Raw genomic sequence first — 14751 nt, 5'->3', positions numbered from 1 at the left:
ATTGGCATAATGTTAAGTGGAAAAATCCAGATACTGACTAAAGGTGTGTGTGTGTGTGTGTGTGTGTGTGTGTGTGTATGGCAGTGGTTTGTTTTATTTTAAAATTCAGATACATAGAAGAAAAATTAAGAAACAGCATTAAAACACTCAGCCATAAAAAAGAATGAAATATTGCCACTTGTAGCAACATGGATGGGCCTACAGAATATCATACTAAGCGAAGTAAATCAGAGAAAGACACATATTCTATGATATCACTTAGGTATGGAATCTAAAAAATAATACACATGAACCTATATACAAAACAGAAACAGACTCACAGACATAGGAAATAAAGTTATGGTTACCAAAGGGAAAAGGGAGGGTGGGAGGGATAAATTAGGAGTATGGGATTAACAGATACAAACTGCTATACATAAAATACATAAGCGGGCTTCCCTGGTGGCGCAGTGGTTGAGAGTCCGCCTGCCGATGCAGGGGACGCGGGTTCGTGCCCCGGTCTGGGAGGATCCCGCATGCCGCGGAGCTGCTGGGCCTGTGAGCCATGGCCACTGAGCCTGTGCGTCCAGAGCCTGTGCTCCGCAACGGGAGAGGCCACAACAGTGAGAGGCCCGTGTACCGCAAAAAAAATAAAAATTAAAAAAATAAGCAACAAGGATTTACTGTATAACATACAGAACTATATTCAATATCTTGTAATAACCTATAATGGCAAATAATCTGAAAAAATATATATATATATAACTGAATCACTTTGCTATATACCTGAAACTCCAACAATATTATAAATCAACGGTACTTCAATGTAAATAAAGAAATAAATAAATGCAAGTAATGCCAAACCTTATAAAAAAAACTCTTAATGATTTGTTATAGAGAGAGCCTATAGGTGTTTTTTTTTCCTTTTCTCTACCTTTCAAATTTACTAATGTAGCTATATTGAGCGGTGTGTGTGTGTGTGTGTGTGTGTGTGTGTGTGTGTGTGTATTTAAAGAAATTTTCTCATTCTGTGCCACCTTAAGTTATTACTATCCAATGTGGATTTACAGATAAATTAAACCACTCTTTGAGCTTCTAGATAGGTTTATCAAAATGTGACATGGCAGGAACTACACCTGTGACCTCAATAAACAGTAATTCAGGGGCCCTCCACAGAGAAATGAGAAGGCTGCTTCTGCATACTCTTCTCTCTTGGGTGATACTCTCTTGGGTGCTCCATTTATTTGCTACCTGGACGGAAACTAAAAAGAATTGCAAAATGCTGCTTCAACCACCAGAGTTGCAAGCATGGCTCCCTATTCAGACTAACAAAATCTCATCCAGCATGTCATCTGACTTCGGTTGAACAAGGAACAGTGGTTTAGGAGAGTGTCCTCATTTGTTTAACATAAGTGTATGTGCCATGACCATTAAACCCTTTTAAATAAAGGGGAAATGAATTAGTCAGGATTTCTGTATATATCAATTAGGAAATTATAGGAAAGTAATATTTTACACTTTGTGAGTAATTTCATGTTTTATATTATCTGAATGAATTTACAGGAAGATGAGGACATTTTTATATATTAATTTGTAGAGGAACTGTTATGGAAAACAACTATCTTTACCTGAATTCCATGACTTAAAATTAGCTTTTTCCTCCTATTCACTCCCTCTCAACAGTATGAAAATAAGAAAGATTTATTGCAGTTTTAACAAGAAGAAGAAAATATAGATAACTTCAAATTTGAGTTTCAGGAAAGTTCTAAAAAAAAGGGTGGACGAAAAGCTTAAGTATCCTGAGAACACAGTAAACCTATTTATTGCTTCATCAACTTGAAGCCTAAAGCCAAAACTGTCATTCTGTCAGATAGGCAAACTTCCCCTGAGGTAAAGCTGAACTTCATGTACCTTAAAATGAACGTAAACCACTGAGTAGTACCAAACTTAAGAATAATTTGTATTTTCAGGACCTCTAACCATAAAATTTTAGAGTTGATTTTGAAGATAAGATGCCTAATTTAAATAGGATATAAATGTCCTTTTCTGATTGGATAGTGCAAGAAAATATATGGGTTTTTGGACCAGATCTGGGCAGTGCATATGAAGAAAGGTTACATTTCTTTTTTTTTTTTTTTTTAATTTTGGCTGCACTGTCTTAGTTGTGGCACACGGGATCTTCACTGTGGCATGTGGGATCTTTTAGTTGCAGCGTGCCAACTTCTTAGTTGCAGCATGCGGGCTTCTCAGTTGTGGCAAGTGGGATCTACTTCCCTGACCAGGGATCGAACCTGGGCCCCCTGCATTGGGAGCGCAGAGTCTTACCCACTGGACCACCAGGGAAGTCCTGAGGTAGCACTTCTGACCCCTGCGGCTTTGTCAGCATATTATTGCAGTCACAGTATTGGTTAGTCATCTTCTTTTCTTCGCCACCATAGAAGCTGTGCTGATGGCCTGACCTTCCAACAAAATCCAGTCTGTGAACTCTTTCTCTAATGGATCCATGGGCAAATAGTAGCAAATTGTGGTGTCCTGCTAATTTTTGGAAATTAAAAGCAGGACACTTTCCAGGAAAATGCTGGGCTTTAAAAGGTTCTAAATCTATCCTGGTCCACTGGCTACTCATTTTGTTGCCCAATCTGATTCTTAATTTACCTTCCTTATCCCAGAGACATTACTGATGGGAAGAGAAAGGCTCTCTTGTCAGCCTTCCCCACACTTGTCCTTTGAACCCAAGACCAAGCAAAGATTAGGACATTATGGAATGTTTAATGTATTAAATCTAGCAAATTTGGAGAGGCCTAAAAAATTTGCTAAATTAGATGAGTTTGTATTTAATTCCTAGAAAAATAAATCTAACAAAGAGGGACCTTTGATAGTTCATGGTGTGAAGATCCTGCAGGTGCAGTATGTTTGTCTGTATTGTCAGGGCCCCTAGGGCTCCTGTTCCCTCTGTGTGGTATGGACGTTGCTCCTGTGTCCTGCACAGAGGGAAGCTGCTTCTCATTTCATCCCTGAGGACACCACTGGGCTTGCTTTCCTAGTAATTGCAAAGTTTGTCCTGAGCCCGTTCTCATCTAGATTCCTTTATGGCAAAAGACAAATGTGTTTGAGACATCTGTAGCAATCAAAGTATAGCCTGGAAATGTGGACCAGGACTTTTCTATTGTCAAAATGGATCAAAGCTGGCAGATGTAGAAATCCAACTGATTACCTTTTCCATCCCATTCTACCCAGAGGACACCAAAAATACCCATTGAATGAAAGCATGGATGAAGGCATGTTTTGATCTCATAGTCTCACGTAGGTTAAGAATACAGAGTCTTGAGCCTAGTGTGCCCGCTTACCAGCTCTCTACCTTGGGTACATAACTTAGCATCCCTGTGCCTCAATTTCCACACCTGCACAAAGGGGATACAGGAGTACCTACCTCATTGGATTATTTTTGAGGATTAAATGAAGTAATATATGTATAGCACTTGGAATTGTGCTAAGCACATAGTAAAATTTAATACAGTTAGCTATTATTATTATATGCCTCTTTCTTTCACATTTTATATAAAAAGTTTGATTTAAGAGGTTTTCAGTTACTCTTGAAATATTTGTATAGAATTTCCATATTTTTCTTCAGGTTATGGTTGACTCTTCCTAGAAAGCACGATGGAATGTGCTATCTGATGGGTATCATAGATTAGTATATATTGAGTTGTAATTAATGTCAGGGAGTCTCAAGATTGAAGCCTTCAGTTATATACAATTATTTATAGAAAAAGTTGTCACATAACTAAGTGCACCTGTGTATATGTACTCAGTTGTTCACGTGTTCAACAAATATGTATCGAGCACAGAGAGTGAGCCAGACTCTGTTCTGGACCCTGGGAATTTAGAACATGTCAAAGTCCTCACTCTCACATGCTTATGTTCTAGTGAGGAGACAGACCATTAGGAAGTAAATGAATAAATAAACATGATCATTTCAGAGAGTGCTAAGTGCTATGAAGGAAAAATAAGACACTGTGCAAAGGACAAGGGTGGATATGGATAGGATGGCTAAGAAAGGGGTCTCTTGAGGAAATAAAACTTATCCTGTGATTTACATGACAAGAGGGAGCTTTCAGCACTGTTGGGGGAGAGGAAAACACTCCCCCTAAGGGGGTCAGCTAATGTAGAGGGAAGAGCTGGTGCAAAAGGTCTGAGGCATGAAAGAATTTTGCATGATCAGCGGGCAGGAAGAAAGCCCAGGTGACTGAAACAGTAATGTTGTCTCTGTTTAACACATGTAGAACATGGAGGTTCACACACCTGCCCAAGGCTGTGGTCAGGATAGAGTCAAGAACTGAACTCATGGTGGAATTTTAGTCACAACATGTTTGCTAGTTTTGGAAAACTTGGTATATCCTATTTTTATTTTGACTTTTGGAAAGTCAAACATGCAGAAGTAATATCACAAGTTCCACTCATCCTTCACACAGCTTCTCCAATTAGCAACTTATGGCCAGTCTTGTTTCATCTGTTCTTATGTCTTTTTCATTTTTTAATGCTTTGATTCAACACAGCAACATTTATTAAGTAGTACCATAAGCTAGATATTGTATTCTGTGAGTATATTAAAGTGAATAAGCCCGTCTTTTCTCAGAGTCTCACAGTCTAAAAGGAGATGCACATCTATACAATACACGTGCATGCACACATACACACACACACACACGGTGATCAATAACTGGTATAAACCAAACGTTATGGGTACACAGAAGAGAAAGTAATTAATGCTCTCCCGAGAGGTGGAGAAAATGGAGTTTGGGGAACTCACAGAGTAAGATTGTAGGAGGTAGAGATGGCAAGAAAGGGTAATGCAAAAAGAGAGCATTTGGGGGGCAAATGATTGGAATTTTGGGTACTTTGGGAGTAGTGGTGGAGTTAGAAACATGGGTTGGGCCACCTCCTAAAGATCCTCAGTCACTACTCTAAGACATTTAAATTTTATTTTGTCGGGAGTGGGGAACAGTGCAGTGATATTAACAAAGAACTGGGATGACTGGATCAGTATTTATGATAATAATGCCAGTGGCAGTGTGGAGCATAGATTTGACCTCCAAATCCATGGGCTTGAGACAGGGAAATGAATTTGGAGTCTGAGCAGATGAAATGCTAAATAGAGTTGCATAAAATTGTTGACTCACTGAAGTAGGCTGAAGAGGTGGATCAGATAAAGCCTTCTGGAGAAGATGGCTTTTGGCCTTGATCTTAGATATGAAAACATAGATGGAAAATGAAGGGGGGGGTTGCCGTATAAGGGAAGTATAAGTATAAGGGAAGAGTATGTTCAAAAGCAGAGGGCTACAAAATCACAAGGAATGTTCAGGAACTCGCATGAAGGGACATGAAGCCAGCCAGCTAGCTAGCATGCTGTTAAAGTAGTGCCAGCAAAAGGTGGTGAGGGCTTAAATGAATTCAGAGACAGGCAGTCAGGGCAGGACTTGGCGACTAATGGGGTACGGAGGGTGAAGGAGAGAAATGAGTTGCAATCTTAGGTTTCTAGACTGAGAGTATTTTAAAAGGTAGAACATTTAACAAGATGGAAAGTATAAAGGCAGGTTCACAAGAAAAGGTAATTTGTATAGCTGTACACATGCTTAGTATGTTGTCTGTGGAACACTTGGAAGAAAATGCCTGGTAGGCATTTGGAAATTCAGGTATAGAAAGTATCAACACATTTGGAGTCATCAGCAAGAGGTGATGAGAGGCTGAAACTAATGAAATAGTGACTATTTGATGGTGTTTTCCTTTTATAATGACAAACCAGGTGTAACCAAATCCTTTATGAAACATCTCACTCTGCTCCATGTAGGTCAGAACATGACCCTCCAGAATAGTGATGTTTTGTGTATTGATTGCTCCCTATCCCGGATGATACAACCAACATCCTTTTTTTTTTTGCGGTACGTGGGCCTCTCACTGTTGTGGCCTCTCCTGTTGCGGAGCACAGGCTCTGGACGCGCAGGCTCAGCGGCCATGGCTCACGGGCCTAGCCGCTCCGCGGCACGTGGGATCTTCCCGGACCGGGGCACGAACCCGCGTCCCCTGCATCGGCAGGCGGACTCTCAACCACTGCGCCACCAGGGAAGCCCAACCAGCATCTTTTGTAGAGGGGCTGTCTCTGCTTTCCCACGTGACGTGTATAATGGTATTCTGTTCTGACAGTAACTTAGAACAGTAATTCAGTTGGGGATGCCAGAGCTGCCTTTGACCATAAACATTGCTGTAACTTATTCATTTCACTGAATGCAGAGTTGTGTTCCTCTCCCGTCTCACAGAGTTTCTGTTTCACATTTCAGGTTTCATCGTCCATAATGAAGGGCGGGACTCTTTGGAAACAGACTGATCATCTTTGGGGGAATCCTCTCTTCCTGAAAACCTGATATTGCACTGGGATTTGAATGTGTGTGTTTCCGTTTAACTTGTGGTGAAGGAAGCGTGTGGAACGTGCTCCCCACCTATACAGCCCGGATAGGCCCACAAGCAAAGGGAAGAGTGCAGCGACTCTGCTCTCCAGCATGTGGATTGATGGTAAGGGATACCATGGTTACACCACTTATTCTTCATCCAGAGTTTTAATCAAAGAAGATGAGCAGAAGACAATCGCTGGTTCCCTGTTGCCAGAAAGCCACATTTAAGAGTGCGAGTTAAAGAAGAATGGGGAATGGAATTTCTGAGCACTGGAGAGGGGTGGGGGGTTGAAAATCAGAAAGCAAGAGAAGTACTTCATTATGTTAATGAAAAGAAGAAATGGAAGCATAAAGGTATTTTCAAAGTAGGCTTTTGGTAGTTGAGAACTTATTAAGGGATTTGGGAGTTTAATCACCCAAGGTGGATTTCCTAAAGACCTGACCCTAGAAGAATATTCTTGTTTCATCATCATATTGGTACAGTGTCGTACCATTATTTTTTTGTTGTGCCAGTGAATTCAGTTGCCAGAAATAAGTCTGAGTGTTTTCATGTATCTTTTTCTTAAATGCAAGAGGCTTTTACTGACTCTTAATAAGCATGCTTACCCAAATTTTGTCACATGCTTTAAGTAGCATAGCTATACATACTTTACATTTTTTTTTAATACTCCTTATCTAATGTACCAACCTTCCACAAGGATTATAGGACTGGGAATAAAGTCAGATGTAATTATTCGACCCTATAAATCTGTAGCAGGCTTTAGAAATAAATCTTTTGGTCTTTCCCTAGCTTGCTTATCTCCAAAGTTGAAACCATCATACTTGACCTAAGGAAGATAATATCGACAATCATGGCACCTTTTTAAAAAGTCTGAATCCAGAGTTAAAGTTGAAGCAAAATGCAAGTTTTCTGCCAGCAGTTAGCTCTGAATAGGAATGAAAAGAACTACTTATTTTCCATGCTGCATTAAGTTGGATTGCTGCTATTAAAAAGATAAAGCACATGGATTAAAAAAAATACTCACCCAAAGACTTAAAAGAACAGAAAATTTCTGCTAAGTTGTGAGGAGAACCTCATTTGATATTTTAAGAGTCTGCAGATTGCATCCATAAATATAGCATTGACTTTAAGTGCAAAATAATCAGTGAGATTAAAGTTATGGAAGGTTTCCCTATGAGCCTACAGTCAATATCGTTTACATTAAGAAGTCCTCTGTTGTCATCTTACTGTTTTCCATGGAGTCATGGGCATAGTATGGCTTCTGCTCCCAAGTACATATGACCATATGTAAATACCACCTTGCATTCCATTGTTCTTTCATGATTGTTTTGTGCCCCTTTTATTAAAAACACGTGAGATGTATAACAACAAGATGAGACCTAAATAGACTTTATTTTATTCTCAGAGTTTGGACTAGGATTTTCTGAAATGATTCTGGTGCATTATATGGAAAACTGTAATTTTCTATTTCAACCAAAAAGCAAACATTTAATCTGGTGGACAAATTTGGATCCTGCCATTCATTTACATTTTAAAGAACCACTTAAAATTGGATGATTTTGCTTCAAAAATAAAAAAAAAAATTAGTCCCACTTAGCCTATTACAAAAAGCCAGGACCACTTTATAACTAAGAAAAGTAGCCAGCGTTGCTGGCACCTCTTGCTGTACTCAGCTATATGCATTAATAAAATAAACCTAGAATTCTACACTATTGTCATTTCCTTGATAGAGTAAGACATATTTTTGTTTTGAAAAGCTTTTTCTGCATGCCCAAGTGTCTTTCTCTGGCTGAAGTTTTATCCATTTCATAGTGTTTAAATCCAGCCATAGATATTAACTATGTTCCATTTTTTTGCTGAAGCCATGTTTTTCCTTATGATATTGTTTTATTGTCATTTTAGTGTCTTGGGAAAAATACCAAGGAATGTAGTGTTATTTTAATTTTCTATACTTATAATCTTAGAACATCATTTTAATTTCTAATCACAAGGCCCCTATAAAGATGGTAAATATAAGACATTTATCACTGTTTTATCACTCAAGACATATCATAGAAAGTCTCTATTTGGTTGATAAAAGGAACAGTTTTTTTCCCACTAGCAGTACATGTGATACAGTTTTTTTATTCCCTACACTGAGATGCACTCGGTACAAAAATGAAACTCTGGTCCCTCAATATATTGTTTTCCTTGTATGATATGTCAGATTTATGAACTACCCATACTTTTTCTTCTAATGATTGACGTGTTTAGGGAAAAGTTTAAAAGTCAAAAAAATTAACCAATACTAGTTTAATTTTTAAGAATTAGAACCACAAATTATTTCATTAGAATGATCCTTTAAATAAAAAGCTATGGAAAGAATGGAAGGATTATGAGCTAAGCTATATTTTGCAGAATGAAGCTCTATTTTAATAGATAATTTTATTTATTTTTTTAATATCTTTCTTGGACTATAATTGCTTTACCATGTTGTGTTAGTTTCTGCTGTACAACAAACAAAATGAATCAGCTATATGTATCCATACATCCCCATATCCCCAGTAGCTAATTTTAAAAGGCAGAAACACTGCATATCCATCTCAGCAGCCCATCTAGTGGTCTCTTGCCTGGCAGCCCTAAAAGGATACAAAGATATGGACCACCCTCCATAGAATTATGTATCCGCCTAATGCCAGCATTTCTGCAATCCAACCGATAAGCTACAGTTCTATAAAAATGCATGTGTATGTGAATTGGGTTGTTGTAATACAACACCAGGGTTTTTCCTATTTAAAGTGCGACATTAGGCTGACGTAGAAGAAGTGAGTGGTTTTCCTGGGTCCCTAAGATGTGATTAAGGAAGAGAACAAATCCATCTCCAGAAAGGTCACAGGCAGGAAGAAACTAGACAGACTGTAAAAAACCAAAGTGACCATTTCCATCTTTTTTAAAATGGAGAAAAAGAACAGTAACAGTAAGGTAGTAAGAAGATGCCATTAGCTTTATCAGCATCTTCATGGTCATTACCAATTAGTCTGACAAAACTACTTCTCCGGTGATTAGTGTTAATTTTTGGCAGCCCTGCCTGATAATTTCCTACGGTGTGAAATGTCTAGCATTTTCTTTTTATTCAATATAGTTTACCTTTATGATAATTCCTAAAATTATTTAGATGAAATCTATAATATTCAGAGAACTATTTTGGGTATTTGAACAGCTGTTTTAAATGGAGAAAAAAGCACACTCGTCTATCTGATTTACCCAGAAAAACCGACTTTCTGGTTTCATTTTCATATCCTTTATTAGCATAATGATTGTAATCACTTATCTTTCTCTTATGTTAGTAAATATATTGTTTGTAGAAAGTTCTAAAATGTCAGTGAAAATCTTTTTAAGGAAGTAGAGGAATTGAATACACTCTTGAATAATCATCGAATATTGAAAATGAGAGATAAGTCCTTAAAACCCATAACTCAGGTTTTACAACCTGCAGTTAATTCAGTGCTGCATTGGACTTTAAAAAAATACAGTAACTTACACTTAAAAGAGAGAAAAATCTGCATTAACATTGCATATCCTAATGCGTACCACATTTTAACACAAAAACAGGCATTGTATTTATACTTAATAGAGTCAGACACAACTTTCACAAATTATACTGTATTCACAATAGAAAAAAGCAAGCTCGTCTATCACACAGTAGTATCTCCACATTTAAACAGTGAAAGCTCTTCAAAAATGTCATATTATTTCTTTAATTCGTCCCAGCAGCACATTTCACACAGAGTGAGAAATCGTTCTCAGAATAGGTGAGATGGAATCAAGCTAGTGCAAGATACATCAATTTATGTCATTTCATCGGTATGGTAGCTTAAACATTCCTAGGTCCAATCATATTATTAAGCCTAATCTTACTAGTGAAAGTATATACTTTGAGACAATAATTAATTTCTTCACATTGTTAGAGAATGTTATGAGCACTAAGGAACCACTAAGATGCAATTTATTTACAAAGTTTTCCCTTGGCCACTTGAACTGGCTGATCTTCCACTCTTGGGCATTTGAGTGTATGTCACGTTGTCTTACTTGCCAAAGCAGAATGAACTTTTGGAGCTGAAATATGTCCTAGAGGGGAATGCAACAGCAAAAGTAATCATCAAATTCATAGGACCATCTTACTGGGAGAAAGCACATCTGCAGATAGTTGCCACACAAGTTTCAAAGAGCTGCATGAGGCATTATAATAATTTGGCAGTGATCAAAGTGTGGTAGGAGAAGGGTAGAATACTCCCAACCCATTCTCATTTCCACTTTCCACTTACTTTCTGTGATCATTAAGCTTAAGCTCTTTATGGAAATGCAAACCACCATTAACATTTCTAGAAAACAACGGAAAAAATAGCCCACTTATGCTTTTTCAAAGACAGGTTTATCCCAAATTAAGAAATCCTATTGTACACGCTGTAAGATCTCTGGCAAAAAGAGAGAATCCTGTAGCACCTATTCCCACAAAAAGCCAACCCTATAGGCAAGGGTCATTTTTAGCTATGCTAGGATTTACTGCACAGAAAAATGTCATTTAGCTTGTCACATTGTTAGCACAGCTGCGCATATGAGCAAAGCACTCCATCAGTGTTTCTCAGTGGGGTACTGTTGGCATTTGGAGCTGGGCAATTCTTTTTGTACAGAAATGTCCCACACACTGCAAGATGTTTACTCTCCCAGGCCCCTGCTGCCTAAATGCCAGTTGTATGCCCAGCCATTGTAAATACGGAAAAAGAGCTCCCTCATGTTCAGATGCCCTCCTGGGAGGGCAGTACCTCCTCCCTTAAATGCCACTGTCTACTGCAATTTGAGGACACAGGAAAAAGTGTCTATCTCAAAACATCATCTTGACTCCCTTGCATTTCTTTGGGCCCTGAATGGTTTCCTCCCCCATCATTTTTCTAGCCTTTTGTTTCTAGCCTTCTGATGCAGCTTTAGTTTACCAGTTCTTCAGGGAGGAGGTTATTGGGTAGCCTGGGCCGTTCCGACAGGCATAGTCGCTTGGTTAGTCCCTGTATGTACTTAAAGGGGAGATTTCAGATGAAGCACACTTTTTTTTTTTTTTTTTTGCCTCACAATTTTACCTCAGAACTACACTGTTGGTCATAATCCTTGTCAGTGTCATGAGGATCATTACATGGCTTAACCACAAACATGACAGCTAACAATCCACATAAACAAAACTCTTGGTCTATGAAAATCACCATTAGATTTCACCTGGTAAGCTGCACCCCATGAGTTCCCAAACAATTGCCTCTTTATCCTATTAAAGAAGCATTTAATCCACATGCACATGCTTGAATTCCACCTGCATAAATATAGCCATGCAGTTCAACTTTTCTTAGATTTGTGAATACTAAATTATGAAGGAAACATGGGTGAGCTGTGGATTGCTTGCATATTGTTCATACTTCAACAATGATCATACACAAAATGAGTTTTACCTAGGTGAAACATTATTATACTATACTAACAGTACATAAACATACTTATTCCTTTCGTAACTTTTTATCTCCAAAACTGAATGGTAAATATGTCTTGAAATTATTTGGATGTATTGTGGCTAACAGATCGAATTAAGTTAGCCACTCTAATTTTTTTCAATACTAAAATTTCTAAATATCTTTTCTGAAGCAGATCAACTCAGTCAATAAAGGTGATTATATTGTGAATTTTTAGATGGTGCTTAAGAATTCTTATGAAATACTTTTTTTTTTTTTAAGAATAAATTGAAGGGAGTAAATGAGGCAGAATGCCACTCCACCCTCAGGTCAATTTTGTGGTATGTTAAAATGCCAATAATATTTGTGTCACTTGCCAATTTAGGGGGCTTTTCCCTTACTGGATGTTTTGTTATAGTTTGACTATGTATTACATTGCTTAGAGAACTTCCACAAGAAATCGCCATGGCAATGCTAACTCGCATTCAAAAACAACCTGAATGAATCTAGGGTCAAACCACTTTCATCACTTAAAATATAGGCACTAATTTTTATTTTTATTTTTTAAAATATTTCTTCTGTGGCTTAGAAATGTGCCAATGTGTTCAAAACATTCTGCACCGATTTCACCAGATTGAGTACCTACTAAAAACTCAAACTAGTCATTTTTTTTTTCTGTGTAACAGTGACTTTTATATAAAGAACTATATGCATTCTTTCGTTATTTCAAGCTTTGGTGAAAGTGAAAGATTGGTAAGCTGTGATCGTTATCAGACTGAATGATTTCTAATTTCCAGTGAGTGATCTAACCCTACATATTACACAGGTATAATATCTGTGACTATACATAACTGGAACTGTGTACTGATTACATGACAGTTTCTCTTTTTTTGTTGTTGTTCTTAAACCTGTACTGTATTATAGTATGTGGGTATAAATATCTACAAGTATACACACATATGTATATGTAATTCCACTATTGTAACCTGAACGACTATGTATTATCTTTTTTATTCCGTATTGGTGTTTGTGTTATTTAAAAAGCAAAATTATGCTCTATGTAGTTGTATAATATTGTAGGATACTTTGCTGTGCACAATTCCAAGTGCCTTAGAACATTGTTTAGCTTTCTTAAGTATATATAAATGCATATATGTATAAAATTGGGAAAAGTTACCTCAATAAAATCATTGGGAAATTCCCAGCTTCAGTTGGTTCCAATTTCTATTGTATTCAGACAGTGCTCGGTATTTTTAAATTAACAGCTCACAGAGTCCTCACCTGTAAAGCAAGAATAAGACAGCTTTTCTAATTGCCTGTAATTTCAACTCTGCCTGACTTAAAATTTTTTCTATTTAAGTCCTCGTGGTTTGTACTTTTAATTTAAAATATCCGTCTAAAGAATTACTGCTTTAAACAGCAATTTACAGTTTATTTTAAAAACTTCCTGTCTTTTTATATCTGAGGAGATTTGCTATTGCTGTTTTCATTCACATTATAATGTGTGAAAATAAGATAGTCCCTTTAGAGCTTCTAATATAGAAAATAAACAGACTTCCTTATTATGCCTACTATTTAATGTATTACAAACAAGGAGAGAGCTTGGGAACATATTTTGACCAGAAAAGGAACTGCAATATACTTTTCATGTTTTTCAGCAGTGGTTACAAATTGTACATGAGCCTCCCTCAACTCCAGGACAAGGGCAAAAGTGTGAGTGGAAAGTTGAAAAGCAATTTTGTGTACCTTTATCCTGGAGGGAAGATCTGTAAGAGAGAAGATTGGGACCAAAAAGTAGAGTAGGCTTGAACACTGTCCCCAAGTATGCCCTTAAAAATCAGCAGTACATCTCCAAGGTAGGTGTAGTAGTTCAACAACTACTTTCCACTTTTTCTCACACTCAACCAGGTTCTACATGGAAACATTACTTTCTAAAACCTAATGGAGGTAAGTAATGGACAATTTTTTTTCATTTTCTACAGTGCTTTGATAGCATCCGATTTATTAAACTTTATTAAATTTGACAAAACTCTTTGCGGGACCTCAACTCAGACGTGGCATGGAGTTGCTGCCACCAGCACTGCTGTCCAGGCAACCCAAGTCCTTGTTCGGTTTGTGAGTTTTGAACTCTGTCCTGTAAAAAGTGGCCACTAATAGTAGAATACATAAAGCTCTAGAGAAAGGTTAAGAATGTAACAGTTGGGCTTCCCTGGTGGCGCAGTGGTTGAGAGTCTGCCTGCCGATGCAGGGGTCACGGGTTCGTGCCCCGGTCTGGGAGGATCCCACATGCTGTGGAGCGGCTGGGCCCATGAGCCATGGCCGCTGAGCCTGCGCGTCCGGAGCCTGTGCTCCGTAACGGGAGAGGCCACAACAGTGAGAGGCCCGCATACCGCAAAAAAAAAAAAAAAAAAAAAAAAAAAGAATGTAACAGTTGTGTAAAGGTTTTCTTGCTCTTTTGCTAAAAGTGGTACCATTTCTAGATACCAGATTACATCATTCCCTCTGGTTGGAGGGAATGATGTAGGCAAAGTTGTAATGTTGGAAAAGTACACACTGTATTTGGGGAAAAATTGGTTTCATTCAATTTGAGTGAGGACTAAAAGGAAAGTAATGTGGAACTGTGGTCTATGGTGAAACTACAGAAGATATCGAGGGCTACATTAAAGCACCTGGGAGGTATTGAGTAGGCAGTGGGAACTCATTGGAAAATTCTGAATAGGAATAATATGAGAGTTGTCTTTTAGGAATAATAATGTGGTAGCAAGATTAAGAAAGAGATTAAGATTAAGAAAGGTTGGAGAAGACTCAGGAATCAGGGACTGAGCTAAAGAAGTAACAAACTTCAACTGACTGTGGG

At 37.9% G+C, this 14751-nt stretch overlaps 1 protein-coding gene across 1 annotated transcript in view; it reads left to right on the top strand.

Annotated features, from left to right (window-relative positions):
• Nucleotides 1–13104, top strand: part of PHACTR2 (phosphatase and actin regulator 2) — a gene marked incomplete at both ends in the record, with an annotated part of 271583 nt that extends 258479 nt beyond the window's left edge. The window contains one exon of the mRNA XM_082634241.1: nt 6315–13104. Coding sequence (XP_082490367.1) covers nt 6315–6330 — 16 coding nt within the window. The remainder of the gene's footprint in view (nt 1–6314) is intronic.
• Between the last annotated feature and the right edge of the window lie 1647 nt (nt 13105–14751).

The sequence above is a fragment of the Mesoplodon mirus genome (genome assembly GCF_964341445.2).
Source record: "Mesoplodon mirus genome assembly, chromosome: 10".
NCBI lineage: Eukaryota > Metazoa > Chordata > Mammalia > Artiodactyla > Ziphiidae > Mesoplodon > Mesoplodon mirus.
Note: the sequence above shows the minus strand (reverse complement) of the source record. Positions and strands in the feature narration are given on the sequence as shown.